Source organism: Brachyistius frenatus, unplaced genomic scaffold, assembly GCF_029030835.1.
Source record: "Brachyistius frenatus isolate BFR_SWC_R1_liver_20210118 unplaced genomic scaffold, ASM2903083v1 Contig_7, whole genome shotgun sequence".
In the NCBI taxonomy this organism is placed as follows: Eukaryota; Metazoa; Chordata; class Actinopteri; family Embiotocidae; genus Brachyistius; species Brachyistius frenatus.
Window position 1 is genome coordinate 1,642,501 of NW_027210606.1, and position 24,196 is coordinate 1,666,696.

The 24,196-nt window shown below is 39.2% G+C and overlaps 1 protein-coding gene across 1 annotated transcript in view; it reads right to left on the reverse strand.

Moving 5' to 3' along the window:
• LOC138615727 (voltage-dependent T-type calcium channel subunit alpha-1I) overlaps nt 1-24,196 on the reverse strand; it is a 230,881-nt gene that overhangs the window by 12,436 nt on the left and 194,249 nt on the right. The window contains exons 29-34 of the mRNA XM_069689510.1: nt 22,004-22,137; nt 20,407-20,477; nt 14,686-14,764; nt 14,139-14,260; nt 12,602-13,051; nt 4,513-4,653 (exon numbers count right to left, since the gene is read on the reverse strand). Coding sequence (XP_069545611.1) covers nt 4,513-4,653; nt 12,602-13,051; nt 14,139-14,260; nt 14,686-14,764; nt 20,407-20,477; nt 22,004-22,137 — 997 coding nt within the window. The remainder of the gene's footprint in view (nt 1-4,512; nt 4,654-12,601; nt 13,052-14,138; nt 14,261-14,685; nt 14,765-20,406; nt 20,478-22,003; nt 22,138-24,196) is intronic.

Genomic DNA, 24,196 nt, shown 5'->3' on the forward strand with positions numbered 1-24,196 from the left:
AGATTGAAATGTAATGTGCAGCTTGAGCGTATATCAAGTGGAAACCAGGCAGTCACCTGATCTGAAATTGGTTTTAGTTCTTATGCGAGACTGATGTGCATTCACTTGTGAGGCACATGTGTGTAAATCATTTGGTGGTGAAAAGCGTGATTGGACTTTTGAGAGAGACGTGGCATGATTGTAAAAGGCAGAGAAAATATTGCGCTAATTTTGACATCTGACCCATATGCAATATTAGATGTACTGAAGCTATTACTATCTTAGAAACACATTTAATTTTTATATTAACTGTGTCTGATTTTATTTTGAAAGGAATAAAGTCAGATGAAAACTGGAAAAAAAAACAGTTCAAGTGCATATAACATACATCTTTGAGGGACAAAAATGAGATTTTGTCAGTTAGTCCTTCACATATTGAACACACTGAGCACAGCAATTTCGTAGCTATGGGAACTTTATTAAAGTTGTGTACCATGTCTTGATTAAAATGTAATCCCAACATTCACTGCTCATTTGCATATATATTACAAGAACATCAAAGTGACCTTCATCTCACCTTACTGGGATTAAACAGTGAAAATCGTTTTAAAAATATTTCATGTACATCAGAATTTGGCTTTAGCTCCATCTCTGGCGCACAAACCTTTTTTTATGCAGACTTCTTTTATAAATCTTGACACCTTGAAAGATTAGATGATTTCTATTCATATCATTTATGAAAATCTATTGGAATCGTTCATTTGAAAAACCAAACTGCTCAAATTAAGTATTTTAGTTTGTTGGGCGGAGACCCCAAAACAACAGTGGTTAAAAAAAACAACTGTAAATTCCAAAGCTTTCGAACATTTTTAGGATTATTTGTACGTTGAAAGGCTTCTCGTGAGTTTCTGTCTGGAGATACAATCGGTACACACGTAAATAACAATATTGTCAGTGAACTGAGCTGAATACAAACAACCTGGGGAAATGGAAGATGGTGTGGATTCATGTACATTCATCTACATGTTCAATCTCATTGGCTGGGGGATATGGACGTATCTATGTGTGTGTGTGTGTGTGTGTGTGTGTGTGTGTGTGTGTGTGTGTGTGTGTGTGTGTGTGTGTGTGTGTGTGTGTGTGTGTGTGTGTGTGTGTGTGTGTGTGTGTGTGTGTGTGTGTGTGTGCTGGATACATCTACAAGATTAATACAAAGTGTGTCTCTCCCCCCTTGACCCTCTGACGGTTAACCGCCATGATTTCATTAAGTTATCACGTTGGCATGACATTGATAGTATCATTTAAATTAAAGGAGGCTTTTGTGAACATATCTGGGGCAAGCACACACACACACACACACACACACACACACACACACACACACACACACACACACACACACACACACACACACACACACACACACACACACACACACACACACACACACACTATGACTAATATAATATGGTATGACCACATGCTTTTATGGGCTTTATATACACATGCTACTTACTCTCACTTTGCTTTTCACACACAAAAACACTGGATATGTTTATTCCACAAACATGATTTTAATGAAGACTGAAAGAGCTGATGTACGAGAGGATTACTCAAAACAACAGCAGATTGCAGGTGTTGGTTTTGGAGTATAAAACTTGTTGTTTTTTTTGGAGCATGAAGGCTTGTCACTGAGTGGAAGCATACATAAGTATGTTAAGGGACCCGTTTTCTTTCAGGTCAATGTACCCAGACCTCTCAAGCATAAATATGTTCCTTCTATGATGGAAATACTGAGAACATTCGTGCACTTTTTTTTTTTTTATAATTGTCCTCTAAATGGCAATGTCCCCCTTCCCTGCTGTCCATTAAAGCTCCGTAGCTCTGTGGCCAAATATGTTTTTGTTTTCAACTACGCATTCATGTGAACACAATGGCTGCCTCACGTATCCTGCGTCTGTTTGGAGTATTGGTTGTGTACATCCTGAGAAATGAAAGCAACGTGTCTCCAAGGTTTACTATTCACATGATCAGTGAGGGTGGTGTCGGGGCAGTATGGAGACGTGACAGGGTCAGGGCAAGCAAAACTAAATGGAAAAATACAGAGTGGGGATGGTGCCGATGGCGTGTTTTGTTGTAGTGACCCCCTTTCCATTGTTACCGTGTTTATTGTTTACATCCTTGTTTCTCTGGTGTGCCTTCTGGCGGAGTCCCCCAGTAACACACAGAGAACAGAGGCAAGTATGTGAGCAACAATATTCACGGCATCAATGGCTGTTGAAGCAAATGTGGTTCAAAAACAAGTATATTTCCAGCCGTCCCCTTGTTTTACTGAGATGTATAGTTTAGACAGACAAATCAGCAGGACACAATCCCTCACTGGCTTCCCACTGGCAAAGGCTTTTATGTCACCAAAAAACGATTTGTTTGATTGAATGTCTCGATAAGACCTACCACCAAGACTTAGAAACCTTAACATTTAAGCTATCAAATTCGTATTTGTATTTTTTTTATGTTGGATGCATATGGAGCCCATTATGTCCATTTTACAGTTCATTTGAGAAAATGTTTTTCAGAACAAGAATGTAAAGTATGTTTGAAACATGTTTAGCTTCAGCACCTCAACTTTGAGACAACTTCCCACGTTTGTTTTCTACAACAGGCACGAAGTCAAACCTCAGCAAGAATATTACAGACCTCATAAGTGTGACATATGTGCTTTTAACTTTGTTACAACCTTTGCCACTACTAGGGTAAGTTGTAACAATTAGACAGAGGAAGTAAAACAGAGGTGACACAATGCAGTGTGCTCCTGGAGGTCTATTGATATCAAAGCACAAAATAAGAAGAACCCAGAACAGTGTCTCTCGCTCTGTGACTCACTATAACTCAAATCCACTTTCTGTGGAGTGTGTGTGTGTGTGTGTGTGTGTGTGTGTGTGTGTGTGTGTGTGTGTGTGTGTGTGTGTGTGTGTGTGTGTGTGTGTGTGTGTGTGTGTGTGTGTGTGTGTGTGTGTGTGTGTTTGTGTAAAAGTCTACATGAAAACCTTTTTTTTTTTTTTTTAAACCATTAACAATATATGCTTAATTAACACTACCACTATGAAACTACAGAATGTGTGGGCCTATGTGAAAAGGATGTCAATGTATCTGTGATTGTGTGTGACTGCAGGTGTATACTCTTATTCAGAGTCACAATGGTGACAAATGAATGCTGGAGTGCACTCTGTCATCTTTGCCTTTATTCTTTTCTATGAACATCCCCTGGTCTGTCAGCTTCTGCAGTGATTTGCAGAATTTGTTCAGCGTTACATGACAGATCCCATGTTCCTTCGCAACTAATCTGACTGACTTTCCCTTCTTTGTATTCTCATCAGATGTTTTTTTTTTTTTTTTTAAGCCATTGGCAGGCACTCCTTCATCAGTCATTATTTCCCCCTGCCCATAGGCCTACTGTAAAAATTATTAAAAAAAAACAAAAAAAACTGAATACTTATATGCAAAGAGATGGTTGTCATACTTCTTTCAGATGTGTTCCAACCCACCCCATTGTTTAACTAGCTGTATAAGCATAGTGGTTTGATATTAGCAGGGTTAAAATGCATCACATGTCGCCTGATAAACTACAATTGCGTCCACGCCATGTGATTTTATCTGCAATCGTATAAGTACTAAACAAAAAATTGTCTTGGTAAAAAACTGTACTTTCTTACTTTAAAATAATTGTTTTCCCCTCTATAGAATCTGTATGTGCCTGTTTACAGCCTTGAGAATCTCCATGTGGGTTCAGGTGGGATATGGGGAAACACTGACATTATAAAATTACTCCTATCTTGGTCCTCACTGGAGGAATTGGTGTTGTTACAACTCTCCCCATGTAACAACCATCCCCAGTCTTCACAGCAGTTTTTTTTTGCTGCCTTATGTTTATATTAGATGTACTTAGAATATATTCATGTGTGTAATATATGTAGTCACATTGTATGAACCCTCTTGTATGTGGGTTGTGAAGTCAAAGTAACAGGTTTTCAGATTTGGGCTTTAAACGTAAAACATTGTTAAACATCTGTGTTCGTGTCTGTCAGTGTGACCGTTAGCATGCAGTCAGATGATACAACTTATGGTTGACAGATTTTTGGTTGATCCCACCTATTGTTATTTGAATACCGTTTGTACGATTTGATACAAGGTGAAAAAAAAAAAAAAAAAAAGTAAAGCAGAGAAGAGGATTGAAAGTGGGTTTAACACAGGTACAATCAAAACTGCTGCTCCTGATGCATGGGTGAATACAAAAAAGGTGAAAATCAGTCATATCTGTCGGGTAGGAAAAAAGGCTTTATTAACACGGCTGCATGACGACTGATAATCTGCCATACACCAGTCTGGATAGTTATTTATAGCTTGCAAGGTAGTGTGTGCGTGCGTGTGTGTGTCTGTGTGTGTGTGTGTGTGTGTGTGTGTGTGTGTGTGTGTGTGTGTGTGTGTGTGTGTGTGTGTGTGTGTGTGTGTGTGTGTGTGCGTGTGCACCCCACTCACCTCTTGTGGGTGACTCTTGCAGTCCTTGCAGACAGGAGGAGAGCAGTAGTGGTGAAAAACAGAACCGGACAGGTTGTCAATCATGTCGCCTTCCAATGAGTCCTTAATCAGTAGAGACACACTGTCCAGCCACTGGCTCTCCTGCAATACACACACACACACACACACACACACACACACACACACACACACACACACACACACACACACACACACACACACACACACACACACACACACACACACATGGCATTGATCTTTAGGTTCGCATTGAGCAAAAAAAGCACAGGAAGTACGCTGTCCAAGAGTGGTGTCCATCTTCTCATCTAACAGACGGCAAAATGCAATCAAACACATTTCCATCAATCATAGTGTTGAACTACTTCTTTAAGTTGCTAATGCTCCTGTCACACTACATGCAGACTGTGAAGTTAAATAGTGCAGCAAACACTTTTCACTGACTCTCCTGTGCCCTTTTCTTTCCCTTCACTGTCTCTTCCTCACTTCTTTTGGATAACATATGTACTGACTACATCATGTGAAGCTGGTGTTATTTTCAGCTGCTGATGGCAGGTGCAAGGCAGAGATCGGTGACTTTTGCTCGCTAAAAGCCGAGCAGGCAAAGGGGCAGACGAATGTCAAACATGTACGATTAATTGTGTGACTAAAAACAAAACCGGCATTAATCTACAGGGAGCTGGGGATTGGTGGCAGTGGAGGACCTGGAGGAAATGACAGATTCCTGCGTGATCATTTTAGTCACTTGGATTTTATGGTTTTTGATTTGAGTTTCTTAGTCTGGCTTTCTCTTCCAGGTTACATGTCTCCACATATGCTCTCCCAGTCCCTCGGTGGCACGTCTGCAGTTCAAACTATTTGCTCCCTCCAGTACCTTCTCTTTCCTACTATTTCTCTCCATATAAACTGCTAAAGGGTGTGAGGTGAAAGGGGCAACTGCAGTCGATGGCCAGTTCTTGGCAGCACTCACGATGTACTGAGCACACACATACACATTGTGTCAAGTGCTGCGAGACGCACAGCGAGGGGTGAGGCAGCCTGATTGATTGGCCAGGCTGGGGGCCGTGGTTGTGGTAAATGGTGCCCATGACCCCGTTTGATTCTCTGCACTGCTACCTGCTGTCTCCTATCCGAAAATCTCAGAACTACACATTGTGCATCATCATCATCATCCCCCCCTCAAAATCAATATATGACAATTTAATAATGCTTTCACATCTAACAGTGTTGCCCAGGTAGCATAAAAGGAGATTCCACCGACCTAAAGTATTTTCAAAGTGCAGTGGCCAAGGAGGCTGCAGCTGTCGAACAGCACACAACAGTGTTTCTTTTTCACTGAGTACCACAATACTGCTGTTGGATAGAAGCCATCAGTGTGTTTATTGTGTGCGTTAAACAGAAGGCACAAAAACACATTCATTTCTGGGTAAAATAATCGAAGCCGGCAGATATGTGGGCTGGTGATGCATTCAAACGCTCTAGTTATTTCCAGTAAGTGCGGGACGGCAGTGTTTGGTTTAACACAACAATACCCTGTCGAAATCCAAGTACTGCAGTTGTAAGATTACTATATTTTAGTGTACTAAGGAAAGTACGTGATTTAGAGCACAGCCTGAGACGCTGGCAGCCATTAACACAATATTTGGCCACTTGTGCTGAGGTAATCTTTTCTTCATTTTTTACTAATTCCATCTCGTTGCATGATTACAGCAGTATGAGTGGCTTCCAGGAGAGTCTGTCTGAAGATGATAACTGTTTATCATCAGTTGGCAACTGTTTATTATTTACCACTCGATAAAAAGTGTTTTTCCTCTCTTGGTGTTGTTGACTTTTACTTTCTGAGGCCCTGCAAGCCTCATCCTAACTAATTACAACTAGTGTGCATCCACTTAATGACAGTGAGTTAATGACTGCCTTTTATCTAAATGTTTTGTTCACAAATCACCACAACCTCCTCGTGCTGGAGTAATTAGCAAAGTCTTTTCAGGAGCACAAAAAAATTCAACAGCTTCTGAATAATATCGGCCTGGCTGTCGTTCCTGGAGTTGTTTTGGAAGGAGTTGACACCAAATGTTGCATCTTCTTATACGTGACAGTTCTGCAAACCTCTGTGAACCTAAAGGTGAAGGAGGCATATGACAGCAGAGGCAAAAGGATGAAACTCATACTGCATAGTTTTTCCTTTCTGGACTCTGGACTTCCACTTATGAGCTGTACATCATTTTCCAAAATAGCCGACCGTCTCCACAGGGAGCCTTAATGATCTCTGGGGATCTAATGAGTCAACTGCAAAAGAGATTCTGTGACTATTCAGTATGTTAACAGTAATACGATTGAAATAAGTTGAGTGGCTCTAATGAGCTTTGTGTTTCACTTGGCTTGTTTGCCTACTCATTTTAAATATACATATATATTTTCATCAGGGCAGTATTCAGTATGGGTCTGCTTAATGCTGACTTGTGCTCATTTGTTTTGCTCACGTAGGGACTAAAAACAAACTGAAAAGGACTGACCTGCTTTACTTTCTCTTAATTATTCCAGTTGATTGAATTTGCTTCCTGTACTCTTGCGTGTCATTAAAAAAAAAATAACAAATATTTTTTAATTGTGTTTATATTTTTTTGCTGGTTGTATGTTTCTTGTGTATACTGGTTTACTGCAGTCATCATGTTTATTGTGATGGTGTTTTTCTTGGCCATGTGTTCTTAATATCAATATAAACGCACATAAGAACAGACCCTACATTGTGCTTTTAATCTGTAAATGCTGGCTAATCAGAATAGAGATTAAAAATACAGCGCAGTTAAAAAAAAAAAGAAAAGACCATCAAAAGAGCTCCTCCCCTTTCTTGTTCCAGCTCTCTTTTTACGCCGTTCCTGGTTAAAAATACCAGTAGGCTGTCAGACAATGAGCAATAAGCACAATGGGACCCTGGTGAAGGCTGCCACCCACTCAACCTCACAGCTGTTCCAAAGTCAGCCTCTGTCGCAGCTCCCTCATTCCTGCTCGCTCACCCTTTGATTCAATGTCATTATTTTAGATGGATGACAAAGTTAATTTCTTTCCTTATTAGATAGTTACTAACAAACCCATGTTTTGTTGTTTTTTTTGCTGAAAGAATCCTGTCAGAATCTGATTCCAGTTTCTGAAGCTGTAGCTAAGGGGAATGTCACACAATATGGCGGTTGGGTTGGTCAATGGTGAAATTTGGGGATTAGAAGTGGCCAGTCGATGTTGACGGCACAGAGAAAACAATCATGTTGGAGGCTGTCTCTGAATTTGTTGGTACATTTACACGTTAGCACATGTAGTGCACATGGCTGTTGGGCACTTACCCAAAATAACATTTGAATGCATCACCTTCCAAACTCTCTGCTGGCTTTGTTTGGTAATTTTACCTAAACATTAACATGTTTTCATGCCTCCAGTTTCACGCACACAATGAAGATACTGAAGGCCTCTATCTGACAACAGTCAGTCCCTCCAGGAAATTGCGATCAATAATTAACGCAAATTCAAGCAAACTTCACAATATTTCAGGGACCTGCAAATTTTCAAAATTCTTGCAGTTTTTCAGCAAAAACAAGCCGTTAGCAGAAAATGTGCTGAAAGTATTAGGGCATTAAGTAAGTCTTTTCAGACAAAACTCACTTTATTAACACAAATAACTCCTTATTTACAGTCAGTATGGTTTTCCTTCTCTCATCTTCTCACCAAAATAAACTCGTAATAAGTGGAAAAAATGGAGGTGGCGGGGTTTGCGGAAAATGTGGCCTTCACAATAAAATGTTCTCATCAAATGTTTATTATCAATGGACGTGATTACATATTACTGTATGCTACAGACAATGTGTAAGTTTTAAATTGTAAGAGACTGCATTTTGTTTTTGTGAATACAGCGGGCCTGTGTTAAATTAACATGAATTAAAGAGCATCTAAAGCTCTTATTTTGACCGCTGATGTAGTAGTTGTTTCTATATTCGTCACAGACTGTGTTCTGTAAAGCTGCGCCACTTTTATGATTTATTCTCGTAACATTTAGTTGCATAGTTCTCTAAGTTCAATAAATACATTTTAAAAAAAGATTAGAACTAAAATATTTCTGTGATGTGCAGCATGATTAATATCACAGGAAGTAATTACATATTTATTCCTTTATCATGTAGTCTTTAAAAAAAATAAATAAAAAAAAATCTAATTTCACACACTTATGCACTTAAAATAGTGGGTGTTAGTACGTAAGTACGCCACACAGCATAAGTGTGTAAGTATGTAATTTGAGACACAGCCATAGTGTGGCGTTTAAGGTGGCATTTTTATTGTTTTGCCACTTGAGCGCAGCAGATCTGCCTGTAAACGTATTGACATATTGACAACTAATAAAGTCAAAAATGTGGTAAACATGTAAATAAATATTGTTTACAGAGAGTTGCGTTAAGTGGACAATGTGAAAGAGGTTGCACAAAGTGGAAAAACCCACAAAAATCATCAATGCACTCTCGGATCCCGTCAGATTTTCTGATTGTTTCAGCATTGTGTTTTATTTCTGTAGGCCCTCAGCTTGTATTCACTCTCACAGCTTTTACCATTTCTTTATTTAAAAAAAAAAATGTTTTAGTGTTTTCAGTCAAAATAAATAAACACCCTTGTACATTACCTGCACATCATCAAACAACAAACTGAGTTAGAAATTGCAGGTGAACATACAGTACAATACTGGGGTGTTAGCAGTTTAAAAGTTTGATGGTGCAGGTGGGGACCAAAACAGAGCTAGAAGGAGAGTGAATGTGCAACTATGCAAGCAGGCCCCAAGCAGGTTAATTTTGGTCTCAATTCCAGCTATTACTATAGTTTTGTCTCTAAATCCACAATCTCCTCTCTATTTTAGTACAATCTTTTTACTAGTACTAATGCAAAATCTCTAATATTGCATTATTTAGTGGGTTAAACAAACTGCAGATTAGAAATAGTCATATGATTTGGGATTTCTTGCCTTTGTGTTAGTGATAAAGGTCTTTTCCAGATTTAATTTGATGAATATATCGGCTGTCAATTCCAGACTACATAAATAAATAAAGAGATAGAAATCATGTGAGAATTGTTGTGGCAGCTTTGTAGGTATAAAACTCAGCTTGCACTTGTGTTTACAGGGTCATGTCTAATTAGTCACCTTGCAGTTTGCTTGGAAATGCTGCCACCCGCCCAAACAAATCGAAGTAAAGGAATAAACACTCCACCGTTGACTTGCTTGGTCCAAACACACCTTTAGTCACTCCCCACAGTTTTCTCTCACAGTCTTCCCACAGTCAGTTTTCTCTATTTCGTCTCCCTCCTCATGTTGCTGCTGATTTTCATTCATATTTGTTCTATTTGTCGGTTTTCTCTATTTCGTCTCCCCTCTTCTTTGCTTGTCTATCTACTGGTTCCTGTCTTTCTGCCTCAGTGGGGCCACTTCTAGTTCTCATCAGTAGGTTATGTGATTGTATGTGTGATTATAAATGTAGCCTGTTCTGACTTGGCTGTTTGAGATGCAGCAATCAGGGAGCTGAAGAATGAGAGCCAACACTGCCTCTGCCCACAGTGATGGTATTTTTAGAATGCTGGAAACAGCGGCCATCGAGTATCTTTGCACATGTGTGCACGGTGGTCCTCTGCTGTGGTTTTTGTGTGTTTTAGCATATCTTTGTGCACGCGTGTAAAAGCCACCAGCACCTTATATTTGCACAAGTGGGACAGCTGCATCTCATGATTAAGAACAATTCCAGCTGATGTGCACAGAGTCTGGCTGGATAAGCAGCATCAGGTGATGCATTAGGTAAAGTTAATGAGATCTTGAACTAACCACGATAAACATGCCAATCATGCATTGTGTAGCTGAGTGTCATGACATGTTTATAGCCTGTTAAATAAAGTTTTGTTATCAATAGGGCTGCAGCTAATGTGAGCGGCAACAGTTACTCAATTAGCCAATCGAAAGGAAATGAATCACCAACTATTCACCAATATCTTTTCTTGAAAAACTGCCAAACATTTGATGGTTTCATGTTCTTAAATTATGGATTTGTTCCTTTTTGTGGTCTTATATTATGGTACTTTGAATAATTTGGTGTTTTGGGCTGTTTGTCTGATAAAACTAGAAATTGAATACAGTCACCTTGGTGCTCAAGAAGATTGTGATGGGCGGTTTTCACTGTTTTATAATGTTTTATAAACCAACAATTAATGAAGAATATACTTGGCAGACTAATTAATACTGTCAACAAGCTTTAGTTTAAACCCTATTTTCTTAATCAATGACCTCTTTGTTATTTTCTATTATCCAATGAATTGTTTAGTTCAGTTGGTTTAAGATGGGATCTGCGAATTACTTGTGTTTTTGGATCAGCAGTCAAAAAAGAACAAACAAACCCACACATTTTAGAATCAGAAGCCACTGAATATTTGGTATTTTTGATAATCACGATAGTTATTTGATTATTTTTTTTTGTGAGCTGAGTGCCTGGTTAATGTATAATTGCAGAAACTACTGTCTGAATTTTCTACCTTCCCCGCTGTGGGTGAGACTGCAGTATGTGTTACCTTGAATAAACTATCAAAGTATCAAAACAAAACAGCGCTCAGTCTGTGACTGTCTGAAGTGGCACTACAAGCTGTAACACATAAAATGTATTATCACAGTCAGTTATTAAATTGATAATCTTGTCATTATACTGTTGAATGTGACTCAGAGACTGATGACTCATCTGCGTGGCACTACTATCTGAATTCAGAGAGGGTGTAATGTTTGGATACAGTTTGCAGCTCGGTGTTCAGCAGACTCACAGCTCACTGTTAGCGTGTTGCTTGTGATCCCAAACTGAGAACTGTCCAGCACGTAGGTTGTAACCACATGTGGCAGTATAGTATAAGCAGGACATTGGTTTCTATCTTCTTTTTTTTTTTTGAAATGCTGAACATTTGAGTCAAACACTTTAGTTTATACAGTCTTCAAAATAAATCTAGTTTCAAGTTAAATCATAGCTTTTTATTTTTTATTTTTAGACATCTCAGGCATGCACTATGTCCCAGCCTTTTAGTGACCATATATCATTGTGAAGTTGCAAAGCTGTAAGCAACTCTATCAAGATTGTGTGGGAGAGATTTTGACATATCTATTAAGATAATCAGTAATCTCTGTGGTCATCATTTTCCTTTAATTACTGGTACAGTAACGCTCAGTGAAAAAGAAAGTAGAAAGTATATCACAAATAAACTAAAATGGGTTTCATAGGAACTTTGTGTATTGAGATTAAATGTCTTTTCACAGACTGTGTTGTGACTCAAGTAAAAAAGATGGAAAAATGAATATTGTTATCAGATCAGACACTTCAACAATTCATAAAAACGTTATTTGCTTTCTCACCACAATTATCTGCATGTAGTAGAAGTGAGTGTTCTTTTCATTTTTTTTTGTTTTTGAAAGCAGTTCCTTTTTCAGAACCAGTTTGATAAAAAATAATTTTAAGAAAAATTAAATAAAATTTACAGTACCAATCTTTGGTTTTCATGCACATTAGAGGGGGAGAGTGTGACATAAGTTGTTTGCTGTAGCCGCAATTAACGAATGTCCCCTAAATGTCTCATGCTATCAGTGGACACTCGTTGGCTGCACATAGAGAAGCCTATAGTTACGACAGCGGATGTAACAGACAGATATGCGATGTGGCCAAAATCAGTTTGGAAAGAGTGAAATAAGGTGTTCCAATGTGATATTTACTGAGTGGTTTTATGTACGTCGGAGGACCACACAATTAGAGGCTACACATGGTAAATGCTGAGGTTCAATGATGCTGCTAAGTTTTACAACAAAAATGTGTTGGTGTGGAAAATGTCAAGCCATTGAACTTTGGTGCCAAAGGACATGCCATTTTTTTCGATAATAGATAGATCGAACAAAGCATTTCGGTCAGTGCCGTAAAAGTATTGAATTTGGGTGCCCATACCTGTCTGCATGAATATGGGTGTATAAAAAAAGTGAGCAGTAGTGAGCAGTAATTACTCTCCTGAATGTCCTGAATGAAAGTCCACTTACCTGAGCAGGAGAATAGAGGCGACATCGATGGTGTGCGTGTCCCTCATAAGCTGCACTGCCTCCTCCTCCATCTCGCAGCGGTGTCATGCCCCTGCCACTTGGACCCCCGACTGTCCCCGCTGTAATTGCACCAGACGCAGCGCCGCCTATGGCCGCCCCGCTCGCAGCACCACCTGTGGCCCCAGCAATAGCTCCGATGCCCCCGGTCATGCAGCAGAGGCCCCCCTGAGCCAGCTCCATCTCGATCTCGGCGTCCATCTCGGCGTTCTCCTGAGCCTCCTTGTTGGAATCGTCCAGATGCTTCATGAGCACGGCGACCACCACGTTTATCAGAACGAACTGAGCGGTGAGCACGAAGGACACGAAATACATCGGGGAAATGAACTGCAGTCCGGCATGGCAGTCGTAGTCGGTGCCCGAATGACCCGGTGGGCACTCCCTCAGGGTGTCCTGGTGGATAGAGGAGATATGGGAGAGCTTGGGGTTGAGGCAGGGTTGATACAGTGTCAGCATGTTGTGAACAATTCTCTTCACCATCTCATAGAGCCCAACAGTTCAACAGTGCAACATCTCAAAACATTCAGTTCAGTGGAAAATAATATAAAATGAAGAAGTTGCAAATCCAGCACCAACACCTTTGGCATTTTTGCTTCACATATGACATACACTATTTTTGAAATATTAAAGTTTCATTTAAATATTCAGCCAATAATTCAATAAACTGTTGTCATGTCGACATGTTTAGGAGCAATTATCAATACAAAGGCTGAGACCAATATCAGTGTGTTTTGCATAAATCTGAATCTTATCTTCGGGGAACTATTTCATGAGTATTTCTGTGTACATATGTTAGACACGAGACTCAGTGCAGCACTCCAAAAGCAATTTGTAATGTCTTGTCAGAACACGTTGTCAGACTTTCACAGCACCGAAAAAGATCTTTGCAGACAGTCAATCACTTTTTCTAAGAGCCTGATCAGCTCTGATTAACCGTTGGATATAAGCTGTTCCAAAATTCTGAGAGCTCCAGGTACTTGACTGTGATTAGAGAGTGAAGATTTTGTGAATGTAAATGTTCTTCTTTATTCATCCTCTAAAGGCTTTGAGTGCACTTTTTTTTAGATCATCTTCACTATAGGACACGGTCATTATTAATTTGTTTCCTCCACCGAAATATCATCTGGTCCAGGAATGTGAACTGAAGACCTTCAATTACAATTCTGCCTCTCAGCTTCTTTCACAGCTGAGATTGGTAAAATATATTTGAGCAGCTGAAAAAGTAGGAAAATATGTGCGTTTATGGATTCCTTTATGCATTTCATAGATTTTCAAATCAAGCTGCTTCATACAGTCTCCATTCTGATTGACCCTAATCAAAGACAACGTGTGCTGATTCTACTGTTGGAGACGATGTTACAGTGAGGAAAGTGAAAACCAACCATGTTGATGTTCTCAATGAAAAAACCCAGTCCACATGAGAGATGTGAACCTTTGTCAACGTGAATACACATGACTGAATTCTCTCAAACCGAAGTACCTTCATGATGCCATTCCAGTTGTCACCAGTTGAAACTTGGAAGAGTGTGAGGAAGGCCATTCCGAAGTTTTCAAAGGTCGCATGGCGGCTCATTCCTTCACAGGGGTAGTCGGCGTTACACACTGGAAGGAGACAACGAGAGGGGAAAGAAGGGACTTAAAGAGCCTGGAGAGAGACCGAATTATTCCATTTATACTTGGCGGTACACATCATTTCACATCATGTTTGTGTAGAGCAGGGTTCTCCAACCTTTTCACCTCAGAGAGTGACTCTAATAAAATGAACGTGACCAATGGCTACTCATGTAGCTCTTGGACACTAACATGTATTCACATAGTTGAGCTACACCAAACCAGCTGAATACCCTTTTTTTTTTTTTTTTTTAATGTGAACAATAACAAACTGATACTCAACACACATACTCGACCAGTACCTACTGGTTGGAGACTCCTGGTGCTGATAAACAAACCTTTCTTTATTTGACCAGTCAAAACAAAAATGAAATTGTTAAGCCACACAATGAGACACGTGGTAGCTCAAGACCTACCGAGCTCTCCAAACAGCTCCACCCCCAGAGCAGCATAGATGAAGAACAGCAACATGAAGAGCAGGCCCAGGTTTCCCACCTGTCACGAAAAAAATAAAAAATAAATAAATACTGAAGTTAGTTGAGTTGGGTCTGACTTTGTAGATACTGATTCAGGGGATATCCCTCCTACTGCTAGACCCACTGTAAGTCAACGTGTCCGAACATTTGTTCTTTTGTGGCCATATTGAAAATTCTGACACCAGAATCTTCGAGGTGTTTTTTATAATCATTTGTTATTGTCCATGCAAAACCAGATTTTTTTTTTAATGCAAAAACATGCACAGAAATAAACAAACTTCATTGTCGCTATTTATCTTTTCATCATGGTGTTAACAGCATTTACTGAGGATGTACTTAGAGGCAGGATGCAGATATTGTTGCAGATGTTTCCCAGGCCCAATCCCGATCTCCATCCAAAGGCCTAAACACTAAACCCTCAGGGACTTAATTGACGCTGCCTGTGTGCAGAGCTGCACTGCTTGAGTGTTTGAGGAGGGCTTGCAATGGTACACAAAGCAAAATACGACACACCATTGTGACATCTCAGTACTTTGAAAGAAGGCATGGTCGTTGGAAAAGAAAGAACACCACACTTCAAAAATGTATCTTACAATTTGCTGCTGTACCAAAACTTTATATGTTTGACTTTACAATGTTGCAATGAATAACTACAGCAACACGTAGCCAGGTACTGTCAATTAAATATTCACTTTATTGATTGCTTATGAATTTTTGAGATGCTGTGTCAGGCTTTGAAGAGGTTATGGAACGAAACAGGCTCATCCAGGACCTCGCAAACATTTGATCAGATCAGAAAAAACAGCAAACAACCAAACTGGAAATAAACACAGTATGAGCTACGACCAAAAAACTCCAGCCTAGAATCAAGGATAATTAAAGTTAGGGAAAGTTTTACATGCTGACTTCTTAACAGGTGTGGATTAATCCGTGTAGAGACTCAAACCGTCCACAAATGGTGATGTGCAATGCAAATGGATAAAGAACCCCCTGGGGTGCGATAGCAGGCGCGAGCAGCACACCATTAGCTCAGTCACTTCACAGGAAAGGCAGTGGGGTGCTTTTGAATACGTGACTGTACAATTCTATTGAACGGGTATATAAATGCAGAGCGGAGTGGGATATATAGTTTTTATTGGAGGAGAGGGTCAGAGGGAAGAAAGATAGGAAATAATGGGGGAAGGAGAAATACAGGAAATTTGGAGAGGTTAGGTAAAGCCTGAGGACAGCTCTCTGTCCTTTCCCAGTTGTGCATGTTCATCTTTCCAGGTGGATGTTAAAAGCCACGACGAGCCCTGGAGCAGTTTCCAGAATGTAACGTCAACCCCTGTGATGTCTTTAGATCCCTCGAAAAGAGAAGGAAAGAACAGCACAGGGATGAGGATAAGAAAGAGCTTGCTAGATGCGATGGAAGCATTAAGGCTGGCAACCAGGCAACTGAGGCTTAAGAGAAACACAATCAGATCAGAATGTGTAGCTTTTGGTTTCCATAGCAAACCTGCACTGATCTGCCAACTAAAGCTGTTTACTTAAAATGTTCATTATACTAATGAAACATGCGTCATGGTGAGACACGTTTTGTTTTCTTACAATTGGGTTTGTACATAATGGTACCCAAGTAACACCGACACATTAAAGGTCATTCCACCCACTTCGAACTGCAGAGGAACAACAAGCCTCTTCGATAAAATGGTTCAAATGTTGTCAGTGAAAGAGGGACTGAGACACCACAATGTTTCTATTTACCTGTGGAGGATGTTCTCTATGTGTTTAAGCAAGAAATCAAATTTAGAGTGAGAATGTTTCTGTTGCACATGAACAGAGTGCAACAGAGCAATGTGAATTCAGCAGGGGTAAGCAATCATTGTTTTAAGTATCACAATTTATGTCACTTGATAAAAAAAAAAAACACATCTGTGCTGTGCATGTTTTTCTGACTACATGTATGTGCGCTATTGCTATTTCACATTGTACTGTACTAGTACACATTGATTTTTGTGTCAAACTCAGGAAATCAGCAGAGGAGACCCTTTAAACACTTCAAATGTAATGGCAATGAAGCAATGAGCCCGGAGAGGAGTTTTGAGTGGCATTTACGTTTCATGATGGACAAGAACATCTCTGTCTGAGACTGAAGAAGGCTCACAACTGGGTGGATTTGCTTTGACATTTATGGTTGTTCACCTGAATTCATCCTCTATTGGGGTCACACGCCAATTGATATAATGTAATTCTAATGATGCGTAGCAAAGTATTACCCAGTGCCTTAAATGGGAGAAATTCTATGACAGCCGCTCACTGGATTTACAGGGAATTAATCCATTGTTTTTGTGACTTGCACTTGAAGATGTTTATCTCCTGGCTTTTTACATATTGACATTTTACTGGTAAAATTCACCTTAAAAAAATGATGTATATATGTGAAAATGGAAATTATTTAAGAATGGAGCTCACAAGCAATAAGCTGATGGTTCATTATCACAGCACCATGCAGGCAGATATAAAACAAAATGTCTGTAAAAAAAGATACAATATTGTAGGACTGCTGAGAACTAGTTTGTGCTTTAATCCTCATATCATTGAAAAATGTTATCAATGTTATTGTATGCATTGTATGCATCAGTGGGGAAAAAGGCTAGACTGGTAATGTATTTTTTAAACACAGCATGTAACATTTAACAAATGTAACATTTAAGAAAAATATGACATGACATGATGTAAAATATATCCTTCTATCAGTGTTTATAATTCTCAAAAAAAAAAAAAAATATTTGATGATTTTGTGATGTATTTATATCAACAGTAATTTCTGTTGTGGTCTAAGCCTCTACCACAAAAACAAGTGGGACTAGAGTTAAATTGGATGGAAAAAGGGACTCAAGCAGGGGGGGATTTCTGTGACTGTAATTCCACATCCAGTATATTGTATCTTGTTTGCTCATGTTAAAAAATGTTAAATAAAAAAAATAAAAATTATACAAGAAAACAACAAAACTTAATGTACATTTTTTTTTTTTTTTAAATGTGAATAAAGATACGCAGGTACGCTGCAGGTAAGAAGCAGCAGAAGAAAACAAATAATGTCAAATTATATTAGCACTGTAAGGAGAAAAGCAGTAACTTTTTGTACAGTGTGTTCTGTGACCTTTTAATCTTATTATGGAAATGTAATATTTATCACTGCATGCATCATTTTAAAAAATCCTCCATTTCACTTTTCCTCATCTCACATTATGTACCGCTGGAAAGAGTTCGAATTTGTCTTTGCTTTAGCACAATATTTGTTTTGTAGCTTGACAAGGCTTACATGGATTTTACAGAGAACCTCCAAGAATTGTATTTTTTTTAATCTGCAACTTTTGTAATCTTTGAAAACATTAAGAAAGAAACAAAATGATTTCACATTTGATACATCCATTAAATCTTTTTGCTTTTGTTGTGGGGTATCTTTGTACTGTTTGTTGTCCTTGTGTGTGCATACTGTACATTTATGGCTTCTGATCTCAGACCTTGTACTGGATTCCAGTTTATTCTCGTGTGTAAACAACAGTCAAAGATAGTCACTTCCAGTGAGGCTGCCAGGTGACCAGCAGACAGGCAGCAGAGATGTGCTCTATAAACTTTTGGTTTAAAAAAAAAAGGTGTTACAATGCTCTTCAATAAACAATAAACTAGCACAAATAAATATTTTAAAGTCAGGTTCTATTCTGTGTTTTTCTTATTGGACACAAAAAAAATAATCTAAATCAACAATGAATCTATCCTTTCATAAACCACTTTATTATAAATCTAAAACCTGACTAAGCTTGTTCCTCTGAGACATGGAGCTCTAGTGTCAAAAATGGATGATGTACTGGGTTGTATGCTCCAACATTTCCATATTCAGTACGTCACGGGCCACTGTATTATACCTCGAGCCGGTCCCACATACACTGTCCCGCTCCTTTAAATACTCCCTAGAGAACCAAAACTGCGGCTGTGAAATGTTCCTAATGAACTAAGTATTTACTCCTGTTTGAAACATTACGGCACCCTGCTGTGAGAGTATAATATTTAACCTCATTAAAATACAAACATTTATTTTTGTGATTCATTTCTAAATATCTATGTCTTTAGTGGGAATTCATCTTTTTAGCTGAAAGCCACAGACAGAGTCAGGAAGTAATGAAAGCAAACTTATGGACTGACGGTTTTGGCCCTTTCATAAGATTCTTTGACATTAACAGAATAGTGGCGCTAACAGGCAACCTCTGGAGCTGAACAATTTAGCTAAGTGCCAGAAACTACAGTTGCTCAAATGGCCACTTGAGGCTGGCTTCAGAAGAGCGTCATCCCCCACAGACCCCCATATTCAATTTGGCCAACTTTACAGTAGAAATAAACATGTTTACAGCCTGATACAAAAAATGGTTCACGTCGCTATAGCTATAGTTCATGACAACTGGACAATAGGAGGTTACATTATATAACTCACCCTTTTAAATTGCATCAAAGCTTAAAATTACATTTAATAAAGGGTGGGGCTTTGAGTGACAGGCGGGTGATGTCACAGTTGGCTATCTACCGGCACGTTTCAGCCACCACGCTTCATTCGGGCTGCCTCAGCTCTGCCTACACACCAACTCCTTTCCCATTTTTTTTAATTGGCTGGGAGAAAAGCTGAGCTGAGAAACCTTGACGTCATGTACAGTCCATAATTGGCACCAACTGAAAGCAGTTCATTGCCATTTATGATTTGAATGGCAGAAGGTATGACGTCTCTGATAGACTGCAATGGGCCTAAGTCACCGGCAATCAGTTCAACCATTTTTCAAACTAACGGTACATATATCCTTGTCATATATCTGACAAAGAGCTTTTCTGCCACTAACGCAATATTGCATCTGTCTTCATCATTCAATACCATTACTGCTCTGGGTATATGAAACACAACTAATCAATAACTGAACTGATGGAGTCAGACGGACACAAAGTGAAGCCTGAACAGGTCATATTGACACACAGATGCTGAGGGAGTTAGGAGAGGCAAACACAAGATAAGTGATGGTGTCTTAAAACTACTGGGATTGCAACATGATTGTCCACAAATAAATCTAAACTATTGATGATGTTCTTTTCAGGTAAGACTACAGTTACTGAGTTCACCAGAGATGTTATTAAACTTTCTTGAATCCCTTGGCTTTAAAGCAGCTCTGCTAATTCCAAAGTTTGGGACAAACAGAAACGTCTATTAATAAAAGCTAAGACTTAAGAACAGAAAGTATTTTTGTGTACCAACAGAGGAGAACATTTTGCTGCTCTTGTCTCATTAACAGCAGTGGGCATGAATAATCTTACGTGAATGCCACAAAGGTCTTTACTTTTTCCAAGTAACTGAGAAGAACGGAGGAAAATTAGCAAGGTGCCATAACATTGTGGGCAAAAATTTAGTCATAACTCTCAGGGAGCGATTATCGACGCCGGTCGTTTATCGTCTCACAAATGTTAATTAACTCCTGGGTGTCCTTGTGATAAGCTAAAGGGGGGGGTGTCTGTGAATGTGTATGTGTGTGTGTGTGTGTGTGTGTGTGTGTGTGTGTGTGTGTGTGTGTGTGTGTGTGTGTGTGTGTGTGTGTGTGTGTGTGTGTGTGTGTGTGTGTGTGTGTGTGAGACGACACATACCTGAGGCAGAGCCTGGACTACGGTGTCTAGCAGAGCTCTCATGCCGGTTGCCATTTTCAACAACTTCAACACTGAAGAGGGATCACAGAGGGTTAGACAACAACATCCTCCACAAAACCTGCAGTGTGTAATTCTACGTATGTGTTGCGTGATGCTTTGGACATGTGTGTTTGGGTGACAAACATCCGACAACATCTACAGCGTGAGACCAAAGACACCACAGGGACAGAGGGATAGATACAAGGTAGGCACAAGTTGTTTCTATGAACAAAGCGGACTGTTTTCTTTGTGTTTTCTGTTGGTAAACTTGGAACCTGTTTCAACGTAGGATGCTGGGCTGTAAGTATCTGAGGCCGAACTTTCAAGTGGTGAAGGAACTACCACAGTGGTTCGTAGTATACTGAATGGTAACAATTGGTCAAAAATGAGCCTCAATACTGCTACAGCCTGAAATAAAGCTTTTCTGTAAATTATTTTAGTATTACGTTTTATATTACATCTAATTTAAATCTAATAAGTTCGTGCAGACCATCATTTACTTTTACCATTGAGTATACAATGAAAAGTAAAATATAACATCATAATGATTGTGAATTTAAACCAGTTTCAAAGTACGAGAAGGAGGAAGAGTGAAAGATGCGGGGACATTTTAATATTCTTTCCTACAGATGCACAACTCATTTAATATTCAAAAAGAGCGTTAAAGAATTTCCCCAGAGGAGAAGAAAGCCTAAAAGTCACCAGTAGCCCTCGCACTCATCATCAAATACCCCACTTACTTCTTAATTACCACTGGCTGCTGTTTAATTAGCATACTTCCTATGGGTCCACTCAGCGGTCCCTGAGCAGTGTTATGGAGGGCAGAGGGCGATGGTAAGAGGGCGAGGATTAAGAGATTGATGTAATTAGCCTTTATCCTCTTCAGTGAAACGTTAAGAGTAATTGGTGTGGCCCAAAGAGCTGGTTCTGTAATATCCCGTGAATAATAAGAACACAGGTGCCAAATGGAAGTCATATTAAAAACGAGAGCGACTGAAAGGTTAAAAAAACACACACAATAATATCAGAAATGCCTTTATTCAGGCACACAATACTAGCATTGTACATGACACATGCACATGAGGTATGAAATTAAATATGTGGTAATGTCTGTGTTTCAATGAGCTTTGTCTCCAGACTAAAGATCACAGTGTAGACATGCTAAAAGGTGACAAACACAACAAGAACTAGGTTTCCCTTTAAAAGTAGTGTGTTTCGAGTGTTTTAGTAAAATGTATAATTGTGCTCATGTTAACTAAATGGTGTTCTAAATATCGCATAAGGCAGGTGATAAAAAAGATTGCATTAACAGTGACTAGTACCTGATTAAATTAAATAAAACAGCAGCAGAATAGAAGACAACATTTTTTTTTTCATTTTGTGTAAAATCTGGGAAGAGTTATATCTCTAATATGACGGTTTCATGTACAGTCCGATTATTCTGCAGTTGAGTTTGACAAAGAATTGACACGCGAAATGTTGTCTCGGTTTGACAGCCCTCATTTCAGAAAATGTCATCAGACACAGGATTAAAAATTAGTCCATGTGTTTTGATTACCTCGTGCGATCCTGAGGACCCTCATGATCCTGATGATGGTGGGGTTGATGGGGAGGGAGGCGTTGATCTCAATCTCCTCCAGGGTGATACCCATCACTGACAGCAGCACGATGGCCAAGTCAAGCTGGTTCCACCTACACACACAGACACACACAAAGACTTGTCAATGAAGCAAAATCTATAGATCTTGTAATGAAGGTAGGCCTTGTATGAAGGAGGAGACTGAGCAGGAATTTGGAGTCTTAACGCCCGTGGCTCAGGACTTCGTGACTTCACACATTAGGGTCTGTGTTATGTTAATGTTCGAATGAATATTAACAACGGTCTACATCAACTTTGTGCATAATTTGCACGACTCTGCCACAGCTAGCTTGGCAGAAAAATTGGTAAGAGCCCACCATTACCAGAGGGCCTGCTCCTGTCATGAATATTTATATTATTACTGGAGTAAGATTTTAAATACCATGCAAAACTTTTCAGATTAATTACTTCCTGTGTTTCCTGTGTTAGATGATAACGTCACCTGATCCAGCCTATCACAACTAAAAAAACCTGGTCTTTACATCACTCTTGCTACTTCAAATTGAAGTTCAGTTAGTGTGGTGTATTTACAGGTCAATAGGTTTCCATTTACTAAACAAGCTAAGAGGCGTCAGCATGCATTAGTGGGCACCACTTCAGTTAAGTTAATCAGCATCAGAAATGGGGTTATTTAAGAATGTAGTATGGACGTATTATTTGAACAGTGCAAACAAACTGAAATTGTAGCAGCCTTCAGAAAATAACGCTCATTTCTGTTTAAACAAGTGTCAGAGAATCTTTGTATGTCAATCCCAAATATCAATTTTTTTTAGACACAGTTCTTTGTTGCCAGTATTTCTTTTGACCAATTATACAAACAAATCCTCACTTACAGAGAAGAAAGTTGGCCATATTCTTCAGTTGTGTTTTCTTTAAGTCGAGCGGTTTACAAATAGAGCATGAAACGAAGAGCGAAAAGAAATTTAAAACAAACAAACTGTCAAAACTTATTTTGGTCAAAACCATCAAAAACTTTTAGATTACACCTCCTTAAATATATATTTTCAATTTATATTTTATTTTCTGTTTTTTTTTTTTTTTTTTTAATCTAGTGTTTCTAAAGTTTATTTATTTTTTAACTCAATTTACTGCAAAATTGCAGCCTGGGGTATGTTCCTCCACAGTGTCTCGTCCTAGATAATATCTCAGTCCCAGAGCAACAAGAGCTGGCTCACACCACGCTTACACAGTGTAAACACACAAAAAGGCGCTGGCTGATAAAGCCAAGGGTTTCCAAAAGCATACAAGAGAAGGCACAGAATGAAATGCAGGATAGGAGGAATATCATGACTAAAAATGTTTGTGTTGATAGAAAAAGACAGAGGAAGAGAGACGATAGAGATGGGCATTTGAAATAGGATGGAAAAAGCAATGTTGAAAAAAAGAGGGGCAGAAATAATCAGCAGCAATTTCCACCAGCACAGCTACAATTCTCAAAATTGCAAACTGCAATAATAAATCTACATCATGGGGTCAAATAATATTCAGCAGCACCACACAGCTGCTCCACGGGCTGGTATACATGGCTGAAAAAAGACCCCCTGGCTGGATTGTTAACCCTCGTGTTGTCCTCGGGTCAAAATGACCTGCAGCTGTGTTCAACCAAGTTCTATTTTATTTCTATATTTTTTATATTTTTTGGGATCATTGGTCATCATTCTTTAAATAAACCCTCACAGCCTCCTTGTCACCAATGATCCCCAAAAAATATGAAAATGAAATAGAACTTGGTTGAACACAGCTGCGGATCATTTTGACCCGAGGACAACACGAGGGTTAAGGTGTTGGGTGTAGATATTGGAATCGATGTCTGCACGGCTTCAACACAAACCATTTATTCACATGTTTAAAACCAAAAATGCAACATTCAATGTGAAACATTAAAGGTCGCTTGGTCATACCTACACATACATATTTATGGTATTATCCATCAGTCCATCCATAAATATCAATGAGGAAGACACAAATGTCATGGTAAGTATTCCTAACTGATAACTGATCAGACCCTAATTAATTTTCAAAGCAGGCAGATAATTGTGCATCCTCCAACATGTCTGATTGGGAAGAGTTGAACTTCTAAGCGTAGGTCCTGCATAGTTCAATGGATCAAGC